At 40.7% G+C, this 25,292-nt stretch overlaps 1 protein-coding gene across 3 annotated transcripts; it reads right to left on the reverse strand.

Annotated features, from left to right (window-relative positions):
• Positions 1-1,345: 1,345 nt before the first annotated feature.
• On the reverse strand, positions 1,346-24,032 carry EHD4 (EH domain containing 4). 3 transcript variants are annotated; one of them, XM_015864509.3, is made up of 6 exons: positions 23,226-24,032; positions 16,696-16,872; positions 14,139-14,236; positions 9,127-9,539; positions 7,231-7,395; positions 1,346-5,493 (listed from the first exon to the last, which is right to left on the reverse strand). In XM_015864509.3, the coding sequence occupies exons 1-6, from the start codon at positions 23,462-23,464 to the stop codon at positions 4,957-4,959; spliced, it is 1,629 nt and encodes a 542-aa protein (XP_015719995.2). In that variant the 5' UTR covers positions 23,465-24,032; the 3' UTR covers positions 1,346-4,956. The 3 variants fall into 3 exon arrangements, with proteins under 3 accessions (XP_015719995.2, XP_015719996.1, XP_085406441.1); XM_015864510.2 differs by lacking the exon at positions 23,226-24,032 and adding an exon at positions 22,857-23,164; XM_085550315.1 differs by lacking the exon at positions 23,226-24,032 and adding an exon at positions 19,996-20,117.
• Positions 24,033-25,292: the final 1,260 nt, after the last annotated feature.

A 25,292-nucleotide genomic window follows, 5' to 3' on the forward strand; every position in this document is an offset into this window, starting at 1 on the left:
CACAGGTCAAGATTTCTGGAAGGTTACCTGGGCTTGCAATTGTTATCTATTGCAGCATAAGAGCATCCCTGCTCTAGCCTTGGATGAGAGAAACTCAGAATAGCATCTGTGCCAAAGCACTTCACAAATACACCAAAAGTAGGAGCTAAAAAATAAAAAGTTTTGAGAAATTAAATAGCATGGTAGGCAGAAAGGAATATCTGACATCTTTGAACTATCACCTTCTGCAAAGCTTAACACTGAACTGATGGTAGTATAGATATCCACTTTTCTTATTGCCCAAATATATAGAGTGTGGATTAGAGGAGAATATCTAAACTTGAAGTGAACCGTTTATTTTACAGTTTGAAATCTCTTGTATGTGGACTTTGAAAAATGCCATACTGACCACCTTTCCCTAAAAAAAACAACCTGAAAGAAACCATCTCCAAACTCCATTAAAGATCATTTTCTCCAAACTATTTCTGACTTTGTAAAAGGAACAGCTGATACAAACTACTGCAGTTGAACAACATTGTAACCTCAAGGAATACACAGCATACTGTTCGCACATTAAACATTTCTCCATGTGACATACGGCGTGATCACCATAAGCATAACAGCACAGCTTGCCAGCATTAATATTGCCAGCTGCCTGCAAAGCTCTTTAACTTACTATCAAATCTAAGTTGCTGCAAATAGGAGCAGTAGCTGAACCATAGTATCCTGGTGGCATAGATCTCATCATCTGAGATGCTTCAAACCTACGTATATAGGTGGAAGGAGAGAGGCAGGTGGAATTTAAGCCCAGCATTAATGTTCTATTGATTTAATCAGCCGTTTATAAGCAGTAGGTAGCACAGTATGGAAGAACATATTAACAAACACTTTTGCTTAACTATCATCCATTCTATTGCTATTTTTCAAGGTGAGTACCCTCCTTAAGTCAAAAGAAACACCTCCCCCATCTCAAGTTTTGAGTTTTCAATCTGCACAGGAAGTTACCTCTACATTGTTTAATCTTCCAACCTTGGACTTCAAGAAAATCCCACACTTAGACACTGAGAAACTTCAAAATTATATTACTCTATAAAAAGCTAATTAGCGATATGTGCTGGAATGCTGTTTTTTTCTTCTTCCTTTTAAATATAAATTTAGATTCTGGAATCAAGCCTTGATGTAGTCAGTATTTTCAGCAACAAGTTCAAGGACACAGAAGAGGAATAACCACAACCTATTGTGGATACATAAACTGAGGTGAGAAACAGCTTGCCAAATAACTACTGTGCCTAAGTAGAAGAATACAAAAAAAATCTGGTTACTGAAAGGTTACATCTTTCAGAAAGAAAAAATACAAATAAACATGTCAGGTAGTTCAATATTAGTTTATTAAATCAGCATTCTTTATCATCACTTCCTAAAAATGATTACAAAGCATATTAAAATATATTACAATATCTGCAAGGAATTTATTATATAATAAAAGTGCAATAACAATGAACTTTGTTTGCCTAACTGGACAAAGTGAAACACTCTGCACAGATCAAGCTCCCTCAAAAATAAACAAGTGCCTTTGAAGGGTATTTAACAAATGTATTAGAAAAGGTAAGCAATGTGAAGTAGAAAAAATTCATGTTCATGTTCTCCATGATAAGTTATACATACCTAATATACTTCAAATTCTTTGCTTGAATTCCAACAATACAAAGAGCCACCAAACCAAGTGCATGTTGTGAATGGAAGGAAGTGAGAAGAAAGAGGGTACATTTCAAGTACTGTAAATACATGATGTTTCGAGTCAGGGACCAGATACTGTTGCTTTTATACCAGGTTCTTCATCATTCCTAACTAACAGTTGGGACCTCATCCCAATCTAAAGATCTTTGCAAACTCATCATTTTCAACCTTTCACTGTTTTAAAAAGCTTCTGCTGTCCTGTAGTGTAGTTTTGAACAGTTATCTCACATTTTTTCTTCCAATCTACACCCAATACTTAACTGATTTCTGCAGGAACAGAATTACAGTCGGGAATTACAACTGTAGCAGAACAGATGGAGAAGATCTAAAAGCAGCAGTCTCTACTTCGGCTTACAGAAGCAGGCTACACCAAAAACAATGATTTCACAGGATGAATTCTTGGCAGTTTTGAATGATTTCACAGAAAATGTAATCAAAATCCTAAGTATAAAATAACCCACAAGTCCAGGACTTTGTTCTTTCTTGAGCAGAGATTAATAACAACATCAACCAAGAAATAAAAGTGATCTAATATTGATGCTCCCAATAACTACCTAGAACACAATTTCAAGAGAAGGTAATCCTGCTCCCTTCCCTCCTTCTCATACTCCGCACACTGGCTCACTAACTCAGCAGAGCACTATTCAGATTATGTCTCCTCAGCAACAACACCTTACTAAATTGGTTTAGCTGTGCAAGAAATTGCAGTTTAAAGTCCAAGTGAAATGAACTTGAATTTCTATCAACTAAGTATGACCTCTGTAAAGATGCCAGCACACGGCACCACAGATCTGCATATATATTTATGGGCATACATCTACTCCTTCAGGTCAACAGAGCAAATCCACCCCTTCCACTATATATGCTTCATGCATTCCCCTTCCCCTTCAAATCTTTCAGGAAAAGAGCAAACCATTACAACTGTATCTAAGCAAAGTATTTTAACTCATCAAAATGACACATTTGAATTTGTCTCCTCTAATCCAAATTAGCACATTCTCGTGGAGTCTGAAGAAAATGCAGTATTCTCCATTTTACTACCAAAAAAACTAGAAAAAAATAAATAAATCACTGAGAAACTATACTCTCCCTTCACTGCAGGAGGATATTCCTACTGGCATGGGATCACAAGGCTCCAATGCATTTGCTGTATCACTCCTAGAAGCTACAGGTGGTGGGAATTCAAACACAGGTCTACCCTGGAATCCTGTACAGCAGAAGAACAAGGTGAGACAGAGTTGAAAAATCAGCAATTGTCCAGATCTCTTCAGTTTTTCACACTCTACAGTAGTCACAACATGCAACCTTTCTTTCTTTCTCTTGTAACTGCCCTTGCAATGCTGATCTGGAGGGTCATTATTGCACAAATCATTAGTACTAGTGCAGCCTGACTTTAAACACCCTTGCCATGTCTATATGATACCTTTTGTTCAATCAAAAATAAATTACATAGAAAATGGGTTATTCTGCAGAAATAAAGGAGGTTCACAGTAAAGTTTCAGAGCTTTATGGAAGAAACCAGGGATGCACAAAGGCTACTTTGGCTTCTGACATAGGTCTAACAGAAATAAAGATGGTGTACTTGAATGATATGAGAACAAAACTAAGACAAATGAAAGAGAACAAGTCTCCAAGAATGGTCAGCTGTGCCAGTGCTCTTTGATACAGGCCTGGACACAACACTCAAAGTATTTTCCTCCCCAGTACTGCTGCAAGGACACTGAAACACTTTTTGGCTTGTTCAATCTCAGAAGGCACTATTGCTGCCCCTTACTGAGACTCAAATTAAAAATGCTTGAAGTTACAGTACCTTTGATATGCAGGGCATTTCATACTACAGATGGTGGAGTACAAGTCAGTTCTTGCTCCCATTGATAGACCCAGCCTGACTGCAAAGTGTGACTCCAAAAAAGAACTGGCCCTCCCCAAAAGACTAAAGTTCACAGGGCCAAAATTTAACTTCTTTTAAGGTACTGATAAAAATCAGTTCAACATTTTAATTGTGTTGTTAGAAAAATGAATGTTTACTAAGCATCTATTCCTTCTGTGGATTGTTTCCAACAAAAGAATAATATTTGGAGAGGCCAGTCTACAACTTTATTTCAATTGATGTAAAGATCCATTTAAGTGTCTCCATCTCTCAAATCTGCCACCATATCAATCCAATCTCTCTTTGGTTGCTGACAGCTATATGTTGGCAAAAGATAAAGACAAAAACTTCCCTAAGAAATAAAAAAAGTATATAAAATAATATATACAGATACCTGTATAAATACCTGTAAAAAGGAATTAAATACCCACGAAAATCTTTTGATACAATTCAAGGTACTTTGAAGATGCTGACTTTGAACAACACAGCTTTTCTTTCTAAACAGAATCTAAGGCTTTATTTCATTGAAAACCAGTTTATGGTTTTGTTTTAAACTTATGAAAGCATTCTGCTCTCACTTTGAAATATTCAGGAATTTGCCTGCAGTACAGATAAACTGAAACTTCAAAAGAAACTCTGAAGCCAAAGAAGAAAAGAGATTCTGTTCTTTCAACAATAATACTGACTATATAGTGCTGTACAAATCTGAAGAAGCAGATATTTAGATAAGACACAGTGATGACAGATTGAAATATATTTTGTACTTTATAGCTCTAAGTACTGAAGTTTTAAAACCAGTCTGCTCATAAACAAGTCTAGTCATATTCTGAGCACTTCTTAAAAGACTCCTGCCACAACTCCTCTTTTTCTGTACTCCCAATCCAAATAAGGAATAATGAAAACAAAAATTTCTTTTCATGTCTGCCTTTCTCAAATGTAGAGATGCTTAACATCTGAAGAATGCTTTTAGCATAGAAAATGTTCCTTGCATGGGCAGGTGAATGAAACATTTAGAGCTTCCTTGCACTAACTAAATAAACAGTTTGGGGAAGCTTGCGGTTGCTTAAGTGGTTACATTTGGTGATGGTCAGCTGTTCAATAAATAGGATTTTTTTCACCGCTCTATGGTTGTAGAGGCAACAAGATATGGAAGCAACATCACCTTACCATCACACATTATCATAGATTTATACAAGGCACTTGTGGATAAGCATTTTTCAGTGATGGTCAGCAGGGACTACTACACTTCTGATTTCAATAGCGTGTGTGAAATGTTGTGAGGGTTTAAATATCAGCCTAATTTAAAATGTTGGTAGCTTCAAAACATTTCTTGAAATATATCCAAAATCCTCATCCTTCCCTTGTATTTTTCACTCTGCTGTCTGCAATGGTTTCCTGTGAGATGGTGGCACCAGGTGGGGAGGTAGCGTGCCAGGCAGTTCATATCCATCCAGTTTAATCTTGATAAGATGTTTTGCTAATGCAAACTCCTCCTCATCCAACATCCCATCACCATCACAGTCTGCAAGTTTCCAGATCTTACCCAAAACACTGTTGGGCAGTTTGGAAGTCACCATTTCTTTCTTTGCATTGATTCCAGATATTTTGCCATTGATTGGTGATAGAGTATAAAAAATCTCATCATAAGCAGGTTTATCTTTGGCAACAACCCACTCATCTTCATCAGCTCCTTCCTTTGCACCTTCTCCATATCCCTGGCCAAAAGGTCCTGCCATCGTGCCATCAAATGCCCCACCATGTACCATCTCTGTGGGCATATTGCTCTCTTCCTGGGTGATTAGGCTCATCAAGGAGGCAATCTTGTTGGCCAGCATGTTATCCACAGCTTCAATTAGCTTTGGTTTCAAAGAGTGAAATTTAGTGAAATCACACAACTCCAACTGCTCCTGTCAAAGACATAAAAAAGGTTTTGGTGACAGTAGATAGAAAAAGCTTCCAATACAACGAAAATGATAGGAAATGGATTTCAAATGAAAATAACCCATAACATTTTGAAATAGTTCCCATAACTGACACTGGAATTAGTCTTGAGAAGTGTAGTGAATGCTACGTATCATAAATGTAATAATACATGGATCAAATATACTGAGAATTTTGCAAAAGTGTATGAGTTTCTCCAGGAAATTACATTTACAATTTACAACTTCACCTGTGCACAAAGAAGTTGGATTTCTCAAAGGAAAAATTTCCATCCAACAATTATCAGGTTGAAATAAGATGAAATTTATGCACAATCATAATCAGATGAATATTTATGCACAGTCACCTGGCTTGCTGCAACTGAACAGTTTAGATCTATGATGTGCAATACACCTTAGATAGCAAAGGTCAAATCTTCTATTTTCTCACTATTTTGTTCCTCAGTAAAGAAGTGGTCTCTTATGTATACATTTACTGCCATCTGCTGCTGATGTTCAGTGGTATACACTATTAGTTTGATAAAGCAGTGTGCAAACTGTTTCAATACCCCAACTGAGAAGTAATCTCTAAATTCCTATCATGAACAAAAGTGGCAAAGGGATGAAAAGAAAAACTCAATTTGTCTCATACAAATCCCCCTCTAAAACCTAACATAAAAAAAAACCTCTCAGCAATCTTGCCTGTAAAAATCTTGTGCTAAATCTACAAGTTCCTGCCTCACACAAACAACTGATTCCTAAGTTAAGTATTTTGATTCATAAAAGAAACTTGTACATCCCTATAGACAGATGAAAATAGTCATCACTTTTTATGATTAGTAGTTTAAATATCCTACATAAATTGGGATTTACATATAAATGCCCATCTGAAAAACATTCTTCATCACAGCTGTAACTAGCTCCTCTTCTCAAGTTCATCAGCTTGGAAGATTAGTTAACTTCTAATTCAAACATCATATAAAATGCCAGTGATCTGAGATCAAAAGATTGCAAACTAAGGTTTGGATAATCAATGGAAAAGCACTGATAACACAACAGATGTACTTCTCTAAAGGAAGTGACTGAAAGTCTACACAAAGTTAAAGAAAAAAAGAAGACATATTTAAAAATTAACAATATAAGTATAAATTAAGAACTTCTATCTTTTGTCTTCACATAATACAATCTCTAAAGGACAGGAAAAGAAACTGAAAAGCTTTTAAGGCACACTTCTCACATAATACAATGCCTTCATTACTTGCAAACAATATCAGCGACAGCAAGAACAGAGGAAGGTGAACATGAATAATGTGTGACTACAGATATCTTCATCTATCCAAACATCTGTTAACAATGCAAAAGCAATATAAATACCCATATTTAGGACACTCCAATTTTATTTGCAGCATCTTCAGAAATGTTCAGTATTTTCTGCCACAAGAGACCAAATACTGGCTAAAAGGTCAGAAATTCTCAGTCCCTAAGGCAGTTTCTACAGTCTTGTATCAGCGAATGGACAAGATAAGGAAATTATCCTTCATTTTCATTTTGTGCTGCTTCCATATCATGCTGACATCAGTGACCGATTGTCACTTCTGTTACTCCTTTGCCATTTGCCTGAAGGTTCCAAACTACCATGCTAAGCCACTCTGTCCTAACTTTTTTGATTTGGTAATATTGTTATAAAATTAATATGATTTCAGTAAGTGCAAACTATCATTTTACCTGCATTTTCCTGACTTCAGGGAAGTCCCCTGCTGAGATATGATATTCTCTTTGCAGCTGGCTATAGATCTCAGGTAACCTGCTGATCAGCTCCTTCTTCTTGTTCTCTTTTCCAAACATAGAGGGCATTTCTTTTTTCAGATAGCTGATGATATAAGCATGTACCTAAGAAGAAGCAAAGTTGAAATCAATACTACTGCTTATCTAAGCTTAACAACATTAATGTTCTTCACCCAGGTCACAAAATTAAACATAAAGATATACTCCCTAAGATACCTCAAGGACATTATCAAGTTGTTTGTGGAACCTCACAGTTACAGAAAGAGGTGTCAAATAGATTTTGCAGTTTTCAGCACCCTTTTAAGGTAAAAATGAAATTAACTGCATTTTAAAAAATACAGATGTACACTTGGGAAAAAGAAAATTGAGTGCAGTTTAAGAAGAAACATTGCACTGCATTTTATCTGTACAGAGGTGTCATTCTGACACTACGTTCATGGATACAGACAGCACCAGCTGGATGGTCCATCCATGTCAGTAGTGGAGAGCTGTAATGCTATTTACTTGTCTTGCCAATTATTGTGAGAAGCAATTGGTAATGGCTTGGGTAATCCCAGTATGTTAAGTGGCTAGGCTATCTAATTGAAGTAACAATGTATTCCTACCTATTCACTCAGAGACAAGTGAGTACATACAGCCTACATTTATGTAGCCACAAAAGGATGACAGAGCAGTCAGTATGCCACAGTAACAGCATGCCTTGGTTGCCTTGCAAAGTGTCAGGGAGAAATGTTAAGCCGTTCTATCATAGAAGTAAAGGCATTAATTTAGGATAACAAGTCTTAAACCACTTGGATACTTGCAGAACTCTTTGAGTTTCCAATCTATGCATATTTCCAGTCTATGCAACAAAACAACAGCTATGCAAAAATAGACTGTATAGATTGTATGCATTCAATACTGTTTATTATCTAAAAGGAATGCATGTATTTTTATTGCAGATATTCTAGCATTTCTACAGAATAGGGGAAAAAAAAAAAAGCAGCACAAAGAAGTAGCATCTTTTGCATAGAACCATGACATTTTTTAATAGACAAGACATGAATATTCTCTAGAATGACAGAATCAATTAAACAGGGATATTTCCAAGACAGTTTATAAATAATCTTAAGGAATACTCATGTCTTTATTCTATGGATCTCATGTTTAAAGTACGTTTCTGTTGTGTGGTTTTTCGTTTAGTTTTTTTTTTTTAAGTATTACATCTGTAGTTGACAAGCACTAACAGCTTTCCTTGTGTGTGCCAATAGGCAAGTATGTTCCTTAAAGATAAGAAGAATTCTCATCAGAATGGGAAAGTGAGTCACAGGAAAAAAAATAAAAAATAAAAATGGTCTCATACCCAAATTTGTTTAAGAAGGGCCTAAGAACAGAGTGGTATAGAAATAGAACAAAAATAGTTTGCAATACTGTAAAGATGTTTGAATCAATAATTAAATAATTTAAATAATTAAAGTTCAGTGCAGACGGCAGAAAGATGACACCGGAAGAATTACATTGCTGCTGTCCTGCAGATATAAAGCTTAGCTTATTTTCCTTCCTGAGCTGTCTGATAGGCATGCCCCATAAGCACTGTGTTTTTTATTCACTTTCACCCATTTTTATTTTATGTTACATAGAAATACCTAGAAATGATCTGATTGTAATGACCAACTCTAATGTTAGGGAGGCTTCCCAGTACAAGTCTTTATTTCCTATTTTCATCTGTATCTTCTTTCTTTAAAAACAAAACATTCAGTCAATTTACTGATTCTCTACTCTGTAGAGAAAGACTGGAAAGAGTGAGAAAGCACACACTGTACAAAAATCCTCAGTTAATTTAGCCAGCATTTTTACCTTTGCGAGTCTTGCTCTCTTAATGAGATCGTTGAGCTTTCTCACAGCAGCCTTCTGAGGGAGACTCTGGATATCCTGAAAAAGATCCTGTGCCTCTGCTTCAAAGAGCCTGCGATTCTCTGTGTTTCGGAGAGGCTGTGCCCAGAAGGAGCCAATGTAGACCCGCAGCACCTCTGGAGTGTTGATCACCTTTCCTAGGGACCACATGAGTGCACCGTAGACCCTCATCAGCTGCTGTGTGTCCACCTGGTCGGCCTTATTAAGCACAACCCTTATCTTGTCATCTTGGCCCCGGAATGCCTTTATAGCCTCTGAAAACTCATCAGATATATCCAGCTTATGGGCATCAAAAAGGAGGATGATGCGGTCGACCCTCTCAGCAAACCACTGGAGGACTTGGCAGAAGTCATAGCCTAAGGAAAGAATACACTATTATACTTTTCCTGCTCAGAGGAGAGAGTCTCAGAGAATGTAAGGTAGGGGTGTAGAATAAGGGGATCACAGTATCTCCCTGGAGAAAAAGAGGTTGTGGACCAACTGGAAGAGAATGGGCAGTGAGGTCAGTACAGCTGTATCCTACATTTCTTTAGACAGGTCTCACTATTACCAGCTTTTGTTAATATAGCTGCCCTCATGATTTTCCTCAGCCTTGTCACCCATTATCCATGCTACAATCTTTTGTGCTGCTGTGAGTTACCAGCTTACACTCAGGTTTGTCTCTTTCCAGAGGTTCTGATTTCAGCATGGACAGTGAGTGGGGCTTTTATCACAGCATCTCCTCTCACTGTTAATGTCAGTCACTCTGGAAGCACCATCTATCAGTACTAACAACTGCAAGTGCAACACTTCAATCTAAGTCACCAATCAAAACATTTTGGATTTAAAAACCATTTCCAACCTCCTATTGCTTTTCATTGCAACACTTGCTGTTATTTCTGCCACAGTAAACTCTGAAATCCAACTCACAAGTGATGTGCTGATTGCTTTGAGGATGTGACAGGTCACAGAATGCAAATCAGCAGTGACATTTTTGATCATTTGAAACTGACTTGTTGATGTTCTGAAGGAAAGATTGCTTGTAACATCTGTCTGAATGCTTTTATAAATATTGCTGGTAGTTTAATCCACACATGAAGCAGCATTCAGGAAGCCTTTTATTTGGAAGTGACACATTCTGTCTGTTCTCACCACAAATGATGTGGTATTGGGCTGGATATGCATGTGACTCATCTTGTTTCAGTAAGGAACAGCAAACTCTGACTAGGAACTGATATTCCATCCCAACTCTTCCTCTCAGAAAGAAGCGTAGATGCTTCTCAGCCTTTTGATGCTCTACTGCTGCTACTTCTTCTGAAGCTTGTCCCAGAGACAACTGTCAACTACTTTATACAGATTAAGGGTGTCTCAGAAGTTACATCTACTTGCAAGTGCATATTAAAAAGCCACAAGTCACCCTCATACCCAGCTAAGGGATGCAGGAGAGCAGCAACATATGAGCAGCACTGCAGAACACTTCAGCTCATCCTGAGCTGCAGGTGGGGTGGAGCCAGTGCCTCCAGCAGAGGTACAAGGGTCAGATGTCTGTAAGGGGCTCAGCAGGGAGACAGGGAACAAAACAGAATGATGTGGATGAGATGAAAAAGTTGGAGATACTGTGTGAGCTGACCAGCTCTGCAAACACTGATATGAACATGTACTCTCATGTATCACCAGCAGAGGTCAAAGTATCAACCCCAGACACAACAGTCACGAGCCCCACAGCTATGCCATCATGCAGTACAAGTGAGATCAATTTGCTGTACTGGTTGGTAACAAAGATTAAGACAAATGACAGACTTTCCCTTTGGAGACCAAAGTAAATGATTACTAATGCCATCTCCCAAAGTTTCTCCAACTCAGAAAACAATCCAGGAGAACCTGATGGGTGGCACCTAACCTCTGTCAACAGGGACAGGCAGAGCATCCAGTCCTTCCACCCCTGAGGCTGGTGTTCCTGCAGCAGCAGCACACAAGTAACTCTTGGATGAATGCTGCAGTGAAGAACCTCCATGTTTGGAGAAAACATCCACTTCACGAAGCTGGGGTAGGCAGAATATTGGAGCAATTGCTATGAAAACAAGCCTTCAAGCACACAAATTCTGGACCTGGACAGCAACAGCTGTTGTCTGAAAAGTCTACTGCTCTTTTCTTGTTATGAGACAGGCATGCACATAAACTTGCCCACTCTTTCAAACACCACTCAGACCCACACATAGATGCATTTTTTTTTTATTTTTTTATTTTTATTTATTTTTTTTTTTTTGCTAACACTGCTGTCCTGGAATGAATTTCTAGTTATGCCAATGAAAATCTGCATTTCTGTTGGCAGCCAGATCCCAAGGATTACAGTGTATCACTGCAGGGAAAGCCTGGCACAGTGCTTTGCTACACACATCACCTTTCCTAATATCCAGCTACATTTTCAGAGACAACATAGAACTGAGAAAATCATGAATATCTACTAATTCTGATTCTAAAAAATGCAAAGTAAGCAAAGTAAGCATTTTCAGATGATGTCTTTCCCCATGCTTCTTTAAACCTTTGCCTTTGGTTTTGGTACCAGTTAGCTTCCCAGACAGAAAAATGTATGTTTCCTTTTTTGTCACCATGCATTCAATGGCATTTGCAGTAAAATCATCAAGGCGTGGTCTCTGAACACTACAAGAGGAAATGCCACTGAATTTTCTGAGTAATTGCTTTAATCCTGCTAAGGACAACCATTCTAGAAGCCATTAATCAAATTCTCCTCCCTTTCACAAAGCAGTTCCTCCCTACACCCTGGCAGCATTGCTTCATCTTTCTCCTTTCCTTACACCCATTGTTCCTTCCAGATATTGCAGACTGTACCCACATTTGTGTCTGAAATCAGCTTTTGTTCCCAGTGATGCTGCATAACCTCCTTGTGCACTCACGGGGTGGCAGCAGCATAGGGACAGCCATTGTCTGATGGGACAATGCCAGCACAGATCTGCACATTCTCATTGAGTCACTTAAACAGACAGTGAACTGACAGGCAGGAAGCGTTGGGCACATGTTCCTACTGACAAAAGGGGCAGGAAAGGTGCATCTGTAAAAAAGATAGTATTGAATATTGTCCCCACAGTACATTTTTGATCTTCCAGAAAGCAATCAGCTCCTTGGCCACTTTGTCAGCTTTCCAAGGCTATAAATAAAACTAGCTGAGAAGCAATGTGCTGCCTGCATTTCTGCAGTCCCTTCACTTTTTTCCTGTATTTTAAAATTAAAAGTTGATATTTACTTGTTGGTGAAAAGAGTGAAAATTGAGATCCTGTACCTAAGAATGGTTCTTATTCTTCCATCAAGCATGCTAAAACACCACCAGAAAGGACATAAGCTAAACTTTCTGGGTGCCCGTTCTTGGAGACACACAAGATCAAGCTGGAGGGGCTCTGAGCACACTGATCTAGCTGTGGCTGTTCCTGTTCATTACAAAGGAGTTTGGCTAAATTGCCTTTAAAGGTCCCTTCCATTCCAATGATTCCATGACTCCTCCTCTAGAAACCTAACCGAAAAATTCAGACATGAATAAGCACCAATCATGTACAGGATAGAAAGCAATAATAATAATATTTCTGTGGTGTTATTTTATGTCACATTCCATTGTCAGATTATGAAAAATCATATTTTATGTCTATCCTTTAGAAAATAGCATCAAGTTTCATTAGCAAAACTCAAACTTAATAAGAAATAAAAAGATGATCAAAACTAAAAAAAGAAACAGAACAAACAAGCAAAAATTAAAACCCAGTAAAATTTCAAAATACAAAAATCTGAAGCTGTCAGAAAAGAAATTCTGCTAAAGAATCTCCTGGTATGCCTGGAGCTTTCCAGAGAAGCTAAGAAATGAGTGCCCACGTCAAAGTCTGCAACCACCTTCAGTGAAAGGAAACGGCAGATCCAACAGCAAAGTGCACAAGCTGTCACCTTATTTCAGTTAGGAACAGAATTTTGTCTGATAGAGCATATTTAAGGACAACAGAGAATATTCAGTAGAATCTGCTTTTATCTGTATTCCTCGATTTAAGACAGAAATCTAAACAACTCAAACTTCAAAATTACACTTACTTAGTTTACGTTGAAGTCATTCTAGAAGCTGTTCAGACAGGCTGTGCAGTGCAGCATCACAGGATAAATCAAGTTTGTGGTCTACAAAATCACTAGTATCAAATCTGCATGAGCAGTTTGGAAGTCACATAAAGGAAACGTATCTGACTACAAAATATTTAATACACAAGGCAAGTACAACATTGCCTAATCAAAACAGCATGCAGTAAGTCCATACAAAAGCTCCATATAGCAACATGCAGATACACCAGGAATGCTGACTCCCAAACCTCATTATTGTACAACCGTGCTGGCTAAAGCTAAACAGCATTGAGCAGAATTGCATTTTTATTAAAGAATTACCCCAAGTTATGTATTTGAGAAAAACCCTAACATTGAAAAACATCTTGATGAGATGTAAACTAGTCAAATTGAAACTCTGTTAACAGATAAGAAGGACTTAGACTTAAGATTTTGCACTGCCTAGGTGAAAATCTACTGTAGGCAGGCCAATTACACCATTAAAACAATTGATAAGGTACACACCATATTGTTCAGAAATTGACCTTGGAGTGAAACACAGTCTTGTCCTACATGCCCATCAACTCTGTTGCTTCCTTGGCAATCCCTGACAGTGTTGAATTTTGTCACTTGCTCACTTTTTTAATGGCTGATCATAACGATGCTTCCATTTTGTGAATATTTCATGTTTTCTTCCATACTGTTACAAAAGTGGCAGAAGATACTTGAATGCTGCCAATCATCACTTCCTCTTACATTAAGAAGTGGAGAAGGAGGAGGATAAAGAAAAGTGGAGTCCAAAGCAGCAAACCAGAATCAGGATATTAAAGACTTTGGTAGTCTTTGGTAGAGAATGTGCTCAGTTATTTTCAGCTCCTGCAACTCACCCCTGCTTATGCGCTGTTTCTCTCCTGAGAGGATGCCTGGGCTGTCAATGATGCTGATACTCTTCAACACCTGGTTAGGCAACTGAGAACAGAGGAACCTGCCAGCAAGGTGGAGAGAAACAAGTATTATCAAAGAGCTCTAGCTCACATATAAATTGTACCTTGAGAACTCCCCTTAACGCGTTAGCTTTCAGAAAGACTCAAAATCTTAAACAACAAAAAAGAAAGGGAAAGGGGGAAAAGGAGAAAAGGGGAAAAGGGGGAAAATCTTTTGAAGTGAACCCCTTTACCCCTATTTTTGTCACCACACTTCCAAAACTAAACTAGACTAAACAAAGAGATGAAAACATGGTCCATTCATGTAACATTTAGAAAGCCAAAAACTATATAAAACAAACATTTTGCTAGGATCCAGATGGGCATATACAAGAAATAAAGGCTCACGTTCTTTGACTTTCACCCAAATTCAGATATTCAAAAGAAAAGGGAAGCAGATGGAAAGCCATGCAGAAAATATGCTGAAGTAACTGCCAAGTCAGCCCTCACTTGCTCTGGCAGTGGTTAATGGTGATTGCTTTCACTTTACCAGCCTTCTGCATTGGCTTTTGCAGAGAACTGTAAATAAATAGCATTTATCATACAAACAGAACAAAAGCTTCTGTACTACCAGAAGTTTAAATTACAGACAGTGTGCTCTGAGCAATAATCCCCTATCTATGTGACAGGACACAAATTCAGTGGTGGTATTATGAAAAATAGGTAACTCACATAGCCTCTGAGAGTTACATTTTCCACAAGTTCAGAATGCCTCACATGAAAAACCCAAATCATTCTGATGCTTCTGGGACAACTCATTATTGAAAAAAAAAAACAAAAAACAAAAACAAAAACAAAAAACAGCAACAAAACCCTTCACCTCCCTTTATCATGAACTGCTTTTAAGAGATTTGTGTAATAGTTTAATCTTATTATGGGACAGTGGTTGAAGACTGTACTGACAAGTTCACAGTGTAATCCAGCCTCTGCAAAGCTTGCATTCTACCACAGAAGAAAAACTGGACAATCAAATAAAAGACTGCCACGAGAAAGCAATATAAGAACAATGGAGGTTACTGAAGATACTATAATGAAGTTTAAGGCATTTTCAACTAAGTAGGAAAGAGAAATGAGATGCCAGTTTTGAATAACGAGCAATATGATCAGAGCAGCAGACTGAGGGTGGTGCTGAGGAAACAGGCAACTGCATTGCTGCTGCAAAACAAAGACAAAGGAGCTCATGTGAATACTGGGGAAGATAAGGTTGCTTACAGCACTGCAGTATAACAATATCACAGTCACCAAAAGTACTTGAATAATTCAGCTAGATACTTTGCACATACATCTCTTTAGCCAGTAAATAACCTACGCTTGCATATGATTCCGAACCTGACACCATGAGCTAGACTGATGGTTTAGTAAAAAAAAACCAAACGTAATACCCTTTCCTTCAAACAAACACATAGCATTATTACACATTAAGTGTAAGTACTTATTTGTTCATGGTATGATTTTGTTAGCTGTTTTCATAGAGCACAGTGGTGAGGAAGGACAGGACTTAGCAAGTCATCTCACAGGAAAGGGACCCCAAGAACAGTACTTAAAATTGGAGCTGACTGCAGCTTCCCGCAGCACATATTATCTCTCAGAAAACTGATAGCCAAGCTGACCATAAGCAGCTATTAACTTTCTTTTGTGAATATGCACTGCAAGAGATAAAACTGTACTTGATAAACTTTTAACACATATTCCAGCATTTATCAGCCAAACAGGAAAGATTATTGTTAAGAAAGAACCAATTTAGATTAATTGGCTCACAAAAGTAGACCTCCATGTCAAACCACGATCAAACACAGGAAGAAAACAAGGTGATTACTCACACAATACGGACAAAGTTATTAATAACTTCTAACTGGAAATATTTAGATAGCTAGTTAAGCTATCTACTGCAACACTCACAGCCCCTGAACAACTCGGCTTGATTTTGTAAATACACAGTGAGTATCTAGAAGATAATGCTATCATCCTGGTCTACTGCAGTGCTTGAAAACCAGCTTCCAGTCATCAAAATTAATCACTTTCTCTCAGGTCTTCTAACAGATATCCCTACAATTCACAACTTTGAAATGTTTCTGAAAAATTTCCAATGTATGAGATCAGTATAGAGGAACAAGACAGTATCAAAAGAAGTAGATCTTTCAGTATTTTGGATGATAGTTTTTAAATTACAGTATTTGTCTGTTATCTATTATAAGCACTATAAATATAGTACTAAATAATAGTACTTATCTATGTTTCATTGAGCAGGGGAATTTGTGACCAAACTAATCCCAAGTTCCAGCTGGCATGACATCTTAAAACCAAATCAGCTTTAAGCAATCGCTCCTATTTGAACATTTATTTCACACTGCTCAAAATGAATACTGAAGAAAAGGCTTGGCAAGCAATACCGATGCTTGAAAGTGGAATTAAGTAGAAATAGAGACTTAAAAACAAGAGATAGCAAACAACCAGATCTCACCTGTTTAGGAAAGCATTTCCAAACCGGCTGAGCTTACGAAATGGCTTCTTCGGATCAACAACCAGGGCATTTCCTGGAACGCTTCCTTCTGATTCTCCATACATCACAGCAATAAAGGAATCTGTGGTGGGTTCTGGACCAATCCGCATGCCTGGGAAGTCTTGTTCCAGCAGGTATCTAGTGATGGAGAATATATAAAGTAACAGAATGAATGACTGAGAAATAAGATGAAAGTAAGTAAATATAGTGCCCTTGAAAATTCCTAAGGATATACACACTAGAGTCATAAACACAGTAAACACAACAGAACCATAAAAATTGCATTTTTATCTTCATTTCACTGTTTGTATTAGCTAGGAAAAGTTAAAAATATCAAATTCCAGTTTTTTTATAAGTAGGAAAAAAGATAAAGCCAGGCCCTTTACAAAAACAGGGAGGAAAGTATTTCCTCAGCTGCAGCAGCTGAGTCATTCATATGGATATTTCTAACAAAGATCATAGTACTGTAACTTACACTAAAAGACATTACTTTCTTTTGCCCATGGTTCAAGCCATTACAAGTGGTTCTAGTACTGAAAGGGAGTGGTTTGAAACACAGCACACGCACAGCATCAGCTTGCTGACAGATCTAACCGTTCAATGAACTCTGTTGCAACACAGGATTTTTACTAACTTCAACTCACCTTTCCACAGGAAGAGACAACACAGTTAGGAAACAAAATACCTACTTTTATTTGGGAGTGAGGCTTTTATTCTGGTCTGTGTATCAAAAAATTGTTGTTAAATAAGTTAGACCCACGGAACTTCAGGGCCGAAAGTAACAATCATCCTAGATGCACAAGGTCAGACAATGTTGGACAGAAATGATATTGCATCCCCTGCAAGCAATCTGCTCAGAGATACAGACTCCATGCAGACAGTGGGCCAATTTTGATACAGAAAGCCAAGACCTGACAGGAAGCTCCCAGACCCACAATGAAAAGCATCACACAGGATCAAATGCACACAAGAGATGTCCCAGATCCCACAAGATCACAAGGAATCACATCTTGAAGAGGGCAGAGTCTTTAGCAGGGTCTGTTGTGATAGGACAAGCGGAAATTGTTTCAAACTAAAAGAGGGGAGACTGAGATGAGATATAAGGAAGAAGTCTTTTACAGTAAGGGTGGTGAGGCACTGGGACAGGCTGCCCAGAGTGGGCAACCTTGATGACGCTCAAGGTCAGGCTGGACCGGGCTCTACACAGAGTGATCTAGATGTAGGCACCCCTATACACTGCAAGGGATTTGGGCTAGATGACCTTTAAGAGTCCCTCAAAACTTTAACGATTTGATGATTCTATTACATCTGTTTAGGGATCCAAATGCAGGCTAGGACATCTCCATGATAATAGGATCACTGCTATCAATCAGAAACGATCATAAAACTGGCAGGCATTGGTGATGAACCTTCAGTAGTGTTCTTCTTTTAGATGACTAAAGACTAATCTCATAGCTTGCTCATGAGGCTGCCAGCTCATACAACACTTGCAGACTTCAGAAAGAGTTGACAGCATCATGCACCTTTCAGGATTTTCAACATGCATTTTTTCAGCTCAGTACTAAAAAAATCATGTAAATTCAAAATAGCTTTGTATTTGAGACATAGAACAAATATGAACAAAGCTGCAATACTTCCACGCTGACTTCAAAGATTGTGCTTTAGAAGCCAGACTCTTGTAGTGGTGACAATGCAGGAAGGCATGAGCTCCTTCCAAATACGGGTCCCAACCAGCAGCTAGTGCTGTGCCTGGTGCAGCTCTTCAGCAGACAGCAAGCACTTTGCAGGGCAGGTATTTTCCATTAAGGCACTGGCTCACAGACACAAATCCAGAATCAGGACAGCCTAAAATAAACCCCAAGATCTTGAGTGCTGGCGGTACAAACTATATCACACTTCCTCTCATTATGAAACTACCGCTTTCACCCAGCCACGCAAAAGGGAAGAGCAGCCTCCTATAAGCTGAAGAGCTGCAAATATCTTTGTATCGCGTGTGATTTCAGCACAGGAAACTACCTGGATTTTTAACATCCGTGACCATATGTCCTCCTGGGGAATTTTCACCAGAGGGAGTTCAAAAAGATTAACAGGAAGACTGTTTAAAAATAGCAAGTGCCCCAAAGACAGTCTGGATCAAACAGCAGACATCCTGTTGACTCAAGGGACTTGCTCTTCTCCCTTTGTTTTCACCTGGGCTATAACCTTTCTGCTGCACTAATAACCATTTGTCTACGTCCCTTGGCCAGATCTATAGCCAAACTCCGGGAAACCAGTTCACAAGGTTCCAGAGATAGCAAAGATTACTCACGGTGGCGGATGCTGATAATCATCTAAAGTCTGCACGCTTCAGCTGAGCCACGCTAACATACAAACACAGGCTAGTTGGACAGATGAGTAGTGGGCAAGGTTGCAGTGTGATATATGGAGAGACTGACCTAAGGCTTCTCTCCTCCCATTCTACACGATACCACAAATCCTCCTCACTGCTTTTTTGTTTGTTTGTTTTTAAGGACACAACAAAATTAACATAAAATGTTTGCTGCAGTACAAGAATTCATACAATCATGGAATCACAGAATGAGCTGAAAGGGATGTTAAAGATCATCTGGTCCCCTGCCAAGGGCAGGGCTGCAGCTCACCAGCTGAGGCTGCCCAGGGCCCCAACCAACCTGCACTTGCATACCTCAAGGGATGGGCACCTACAGCCCCCTGGGCAGCCTGTGTCAGCACCTCACTGTCCTCTGAGTGAAAATTTTCCCCAATATCTAAACTAAATCTCTCCTCCTTTAGTTTAGAAGCAACCTCTGTGCTTCCATTTTGTTTGAGTAACAAAGAAATTAAAAAGGCCTCTCCCTGTCAACTCCAACAAAAAAATGATGCAGCCCATTTTTTGCCATACACCCAACTGCTCACAGGATACTACAGATACAGCAGGGAACTTTCTCAGAATTCAGCTCTCGCTGAAGTAAACAGAAGGAAGTTTGCTATCTTCACCTCTGCGTAATACCTCTGAGAACAGTCAGATCATCAGCTGGCAAGCTGAGGAATTCACTTCTGGTTTTCCTCAGCATAGTAAGTGCATGTAAGAATGCAAGAGAAAGAAAGCAGTAGGAAAAAAATGCAAGAAAGCAAGCAAGAAAGAAAAAGCCAACACTTGGTCTCTTATGCTTCTAAAAGAGATGTTAATAAGTTAAATGTATCACACTGCAAGTTCGACACATTGTGGAAATGAAAGTGACTACAGATTTGCAGTTACGACACCTATCTCTGGTACACCACCATTCTCTTCTCGTGTCCCTCCTTTTGCCACTCTGAAGCAGTGCTCACTCTGAGAGCATTCCAGAAGCTGCACAGGTACAGTGCCAAGTAGCTTACATGGAGATAAGCTCTTGGCGCTCAGCCACTCTCCCACCCTATTAAAAAAAAAACAATCAGACAAGCCACTTGGTCCTGGGTATTGCTGTTTGAATTGTCAGCACTGTCAGTTACCTCAACAAAATGGTGTTAATATAATACATCTTACTCAGTGAAACCAGGAGGTTTCTGCATTGTTCCAAGTGTGAAGAGTATCAGCAGTATTCAAAGGGGGAAAAAAAAAAGAAGGGCTGTCAGTGTTTGTTTTCCCATTTCTGTCTCCTGGGACATGTGGTCATTGCTAGATGAGTGTTTTCCATGAAGACTTGGTGGAAGGAACTGGGTGGATGTGTCTGAGCCATGAAAACGTGCAGTTCTCACGATAATTTCCAAATCAGATTACACTGTGCTGGGTAATCACAAGTAAAGCTGAAATGAATGTTCACCAGAACAACAGATTTATGGGTTCACATATGAACGTGACAGCAAACACCGAAATAGACCAAGCGTGTCCTTCTGATTATGAAATGAAGAAAAGTGAAGCAAAAAGTTGCTTTAGTTAAGATTTAAAATAATGTTTGCTTGCCAAAAGCCTACCAGCAAAAATAAAATAAAAGGAAAAATGAGTTAAGGTCTAACTTCCTTCTGGAGGAAGCTAACAAGCTGAAGCCCAGAATTATAACAATATTGAGAGGTTACAGCATTTTTCCAAGAAAAATCACCCCCTGAACTGGATTTTAAACATCAGTCACCGTGACATAACATCTATACTATCATTATAAGCTGCTGCTGTTGAAGAGTGTTTTCCCATCCTGCTTCAGTCAGTTGCTATCTACAGGTGTTATCTATTCCATGGCAAACCCTGATGTAATGAATGCTTATCTGCTCCCTGGGAAGGTGCTGAGCTCAGCCCGTTGGCCTGCAGAGCACTAACAACTGCTTTGTCACTGACAGGGTCTCAGTGTTTGGTTCCTGAGGTCTCCAGCACCCAGCAAAGGAAGAAACCACACTGTGATCTACCTGAATGGGGTCAGGAGGAAAGGGGCAGATGGGGGAACAGAAGGGCACAACGCACTAAAAGAAACTGCTTCCCCCATTCAATCACAGATTTTAATAAGAAGTATGAGAAAACAACTTCAAAACTTCCGTTTACCAGAGGATTCAAGTCTATTTAGACCTCCTACCCCAGCAGAGACAAGTGCAGTCTCACTGCTCTGGGAAATTAGGCTAAAATGCTTGGAAATTAAATTTCCTTCTCCACCCAGACTGTATGTTAATACCAGTTAGCCCTATTGTTCAGTATTTTATGGTTAAAGTGGTAACATGTTAATTACAAAGCAACAGCACCAAAAGCACTTATGAACCACTTGAGGGCCATCACACTGACTTAATCCCAGTACTTAACATGGGCACCTGTAAAGGACAGAAATTCTGAATGCTCATAAAGGAAGAATGTGGGTTCTCATCCAAGGCAAACATCTACAGGAGGGGAAAATATATTCTATGAAATGACTCAGCAATTCAGCTGGCAGGTGGCACATGTTCAGGTGCACAGTATACTGGCCCATTCTGTCTTCAGGGTACCCATGCCCTCTCATCACCCATGTAGGAACACTTGGGATGTTCTGTGATCTATCACAGAACCACTGATTTGGAAGGAACCTTTAAAGGCCATATAGCCAACCTCCTCTGCAATGAACAGGGACACCTACAGCTAGATTAGTGTGCTCAGACCACAGTCCAACCTGACCTTGGATGTCTCCAGGGACAGGGCATCCACCACCTCTCTGGGCAACCTGTTCTGCAAATGCTTACCTGAAAACGCACTCAGACCACCAACACAGCTGTCATGTGAGCACAAGTAACAGTGAAAATGAATTGGTCAGGGTGGTTAAAGAAATGCTCGGAAAACCTAAGTCACCCAGCCCACAAACACAGATTTTCGGCTAGCACTGGGGAACCTGAAACTGAGTTTCCCTTCTTTAAGTGACAGCCCCACTTCTATTTTTAATACAGTGCTCCAAGTAAACTTGCTCTATGCATCCACAGGAGTTCAATACCCAACAGAGAGCCAAACTTGGCCCAGAGGTCAAACACAGCTGCCAAGCAGGAATGGAACACAAATGCCTCTGCAAACATCTGAAATAGCGCAGGTGAGCAAAGGCAAACTGCGTTCTGCAGTGTAGGAGGGAGGGAGCCGCAGATTGCAAAGGGAAACATTGTTACAGGCGGTAACCTTTGGAACTAAAAGGGACGTATTTGTATCATTTACAGAAGGTCAAAACTTCACCCAAAGACCTCTCAGCCTCTTCTGTGGCATTCTAAACTTTATAGAATCACCACATTGTTTGAGTTGGAAAAGACCCTAAAAGGTCAGTTAGTCCAACTCCCCTGCAATGAACAGGGTCACCCACACTAGATAAGAGTGCTCACAGCCCCATCCAGCCTGACCTTGAGCATCTACAAGGATGGGGCATCCGCCACCTCTCTTGGCAATCTGTTCCAGTGCCTCACCACCCTTAGTGTAAAAAACTTCCTCCTCATATTCCAGCTAAATCTCTCCTCTTTTGATTTGAAATAATCTCCCCTTGTCGTATCACAACAAAGCCTGCTAAAGAGCCTGTGCCCTTCTTTCTCACAGCCCATGTTTAGATACGAAAATGAAACACAAGATAAACACACCAAAACAAATGCAGGCACTCCCAGGTCCCTAAAATCCCCACAAACTTCACCAGACCAGGAAAGATACAAAAACACGACAAAAGTACCATATCATGAACTTAGGAGAAAGAAGAGGTGGAGATATGGTTACATGGTCGTTGATGACTGATATTCTTTTAAAGCAAAGTAGGCAGTTCTAAGAAAAGTTAACAGGAAGTACCCAACGAGGTTACTGCCAGCACGACGTGAAACCGAGAGAACCTCCTTAACCAGGAAGCTGTCAGAAGAACCGCAGGACACCGAGCACTGCCAGCAGCAGCCCCATCCCCGCACCGCCCCGCTCCATCGCCAGCACCTGCCCTGCCGGCGGAGCCCGCAGGAAGCGAGCGGGGCTCGGCTCGGGGCTCAGCGGGCAGAGCCGCTGGCAGCCGGGGCGGCTCCCGGGAGTGGGGCGCGGGTGGGGGTCCGCCACCTACCGGATGAAAGTGGTTTTGCCGGTGCTGTACTGCCCCACCAGCAGCACCATGGGCTTGTTCTCGAAGTCAGCCTCCTCCAGGGCGGGCGAGTGGAACTCATGGAAGCGGTAGTGCTCTTCCAGTGGCAGCAGCTTGCGGAGGTAGAGGTCCCGTAACCCTCCGGTCACCGTTTGCACAATGTCGCTGCCGCCGATTCCTCGCTCCCGCCCGCCGCCCTGCTTCCCCATCCAGCTGAACATCCCGCCGCCTCCTGTCCTCACCGCACCGCTCTGCCCGCAGCGCGGCTCTGCTCCGCTCGTCCCTCCCCCAACACGGCCCTGCCCGGTAGGGAGGCGGTGCCAAGAGACGGGAGCGCCCGGGGCGGGGGGTGGCTGCAGCCTCCAACACGACCCGACCAGAGCCGCCCCAACAAACCTTCCCCCAGCAAATACAAGGTTTTCTCTGCTGCGGAGCTGATGATGGGGCCCCTCGCACTGAAACCCGACGGCTCCTCTGGCAGCTCAGCCGCCCGGATGCCTCTCGTGTTTCTCTGCTGACGGTTCCGTGTGTCACCGAGAGCCGCCGCTCCGCTGCCGCATTAGGAGCTGTACTAAACGTGGAAGAAATTCCCCCGATGGCACTCGTGTTTAGCCGCGCGGTTTAACCGTGGGTCTCGGTAGCACGTTCAGCCAGCCTGAAGGATCAACTTTTCCACTCATTTTAGAATAGATTTTAACAGAATACAATAAATATGCCGAGACAATGAGGACATCCATAAAACGAATACTTTCTTCTCTCTATCCAGCAATAAATAAATAAATAAATAAATAAGTGGGGATTTTCTTCTGAATCTGTGTTTAAACAGAATGTTTGAAGTTCTTCCTTTGTGTTGCAATCTGACGTCATTGTTCTGCAATATCCCTATAATCTAAATCCCTTTTGGCGTGCCCAGCACTGTACTGAGCCCACTGACCCACAGTTTTAGCTATTTACCTTCCTTCCTTCTCATGACTGTTCTCATTACCTTCCTTCCACCATGACTGTTATCCTCCCCCTCTGCCTCCTCTCCTTCCCAAGCACATCAGCAGGTTGAGCTGTGCCCTTTCCCTGCCACGCTCCTTGTGCTGTACTAGCGCTCAGCCTCGCTTCCTTGCTTCACGTTTTATTTTGGGCTGCACACGTGTTTTGCAACCCTTTTGTTGCAATTTCCATGCTGAGTCTAAACATTTTATGCCACTTCAAGAAGGGCCCTGTTGCCCGGCTTCCTCATTCCGTGAAATGCTCTTACAAATTCGGAATGCTCCTAATTATTTATCATCTGCAAAAACGTCTGAGTGTGGTGTTGGGCCTCTTACCTTCTGGCCCTTGATAGCAGCCAGCGCTGAGGCAAGAGAGCATCAAAGAGGGCAAGGGAATTGTAGTGCTTCCTTGGGCTGTCTGTTGCCCCTGTGGCTGGTAGCTCAGTGCAGATTTTGCAGTGCTTGCTATTCCCTGCATTTCATTCCAGTCGTCCCTTCCTTAGGTTGTAGATGCCTTATCTCTTTGCCCCTTCTGTGGAAGCTGTTTCACCACTTTGGCCAGTTCTTGTCGTTCTTCCCTATGTTCTTGCTGAACAGGGAACTCAGAGCTGTGAATTATTATTTCAGTCCCACTCTGTGCTTTCTGAAGTGGGGTAAAGAGCTCATTGTTCTCCATGACCCCTTCGTGGCAGCTGGAAGGCAGCAGGAAGGGCAGGGCAGTGCTTGCTCTCACACACCTAGCTCTGCTTGTCTTCAGACTTCCTGCCTGCATGCTTCCTGCTGTCAACAGGACAGTTTGCCCTTCAGACAATAAAGCTTCAACCATATGTGGGTAACTGGGAGCGCTTCCAGATTCCCAGGTCTGGCTGTGCCCTCTGGCTGCATCCAGCCCCGTACTGATAGGAACACCAGCACACAGTCTGCTTTCCATAGGATGTAACCATCAGCACACAGAGGCTGTGAAGGCTCTGCAGTGTGCTCCAGGAGGCGAGTACACGATGATCTCGGTGGTAAACAGGTTTACATCCCCGTGTTTCATCTGAGAAGAGACCCCTGACCTTAAGAGCAA

This window comes from Coturnix japonica, chromosome 5, assembly GCF_054131305.1.
Source record: "Coturnix japonica strain WE chromosome 5, WE-NBRP24, whole genome shotgun sequence".
In the NCBI taxonomy this organism is placed as follows: Eukaryota; Metazoa; Chordata; class Aves; order Galliformes; family Phasianidae; genus Coturnix; species Coturnix japonica.

Bases quoted from the DNA above. Each gene is read 5' to 3' on its own strand.
- EHD4 (XM_015864509.3), bottom strand. From the start codon at position 23,464: ATGTTCAGCTGGATGGGGAAGCAGGGCGGCGGGCGGGAGCGAGGAATC. The intron at 14,237-16,695 runs GTGAGATCTGGT...CCTTGCTGGCAG, and splicing joins GGAAATGCTTTCCTAAACAG to GTTCCTCTGTTCTCAGTTGC. The intron at 5,494-7,230 runs GTAAAATGATAG...TGTCTTTGACAG, and splicing joins CTGAAGTCAGGAAAATGCAG to GAGCAGTTGGAGTTGTGTGA.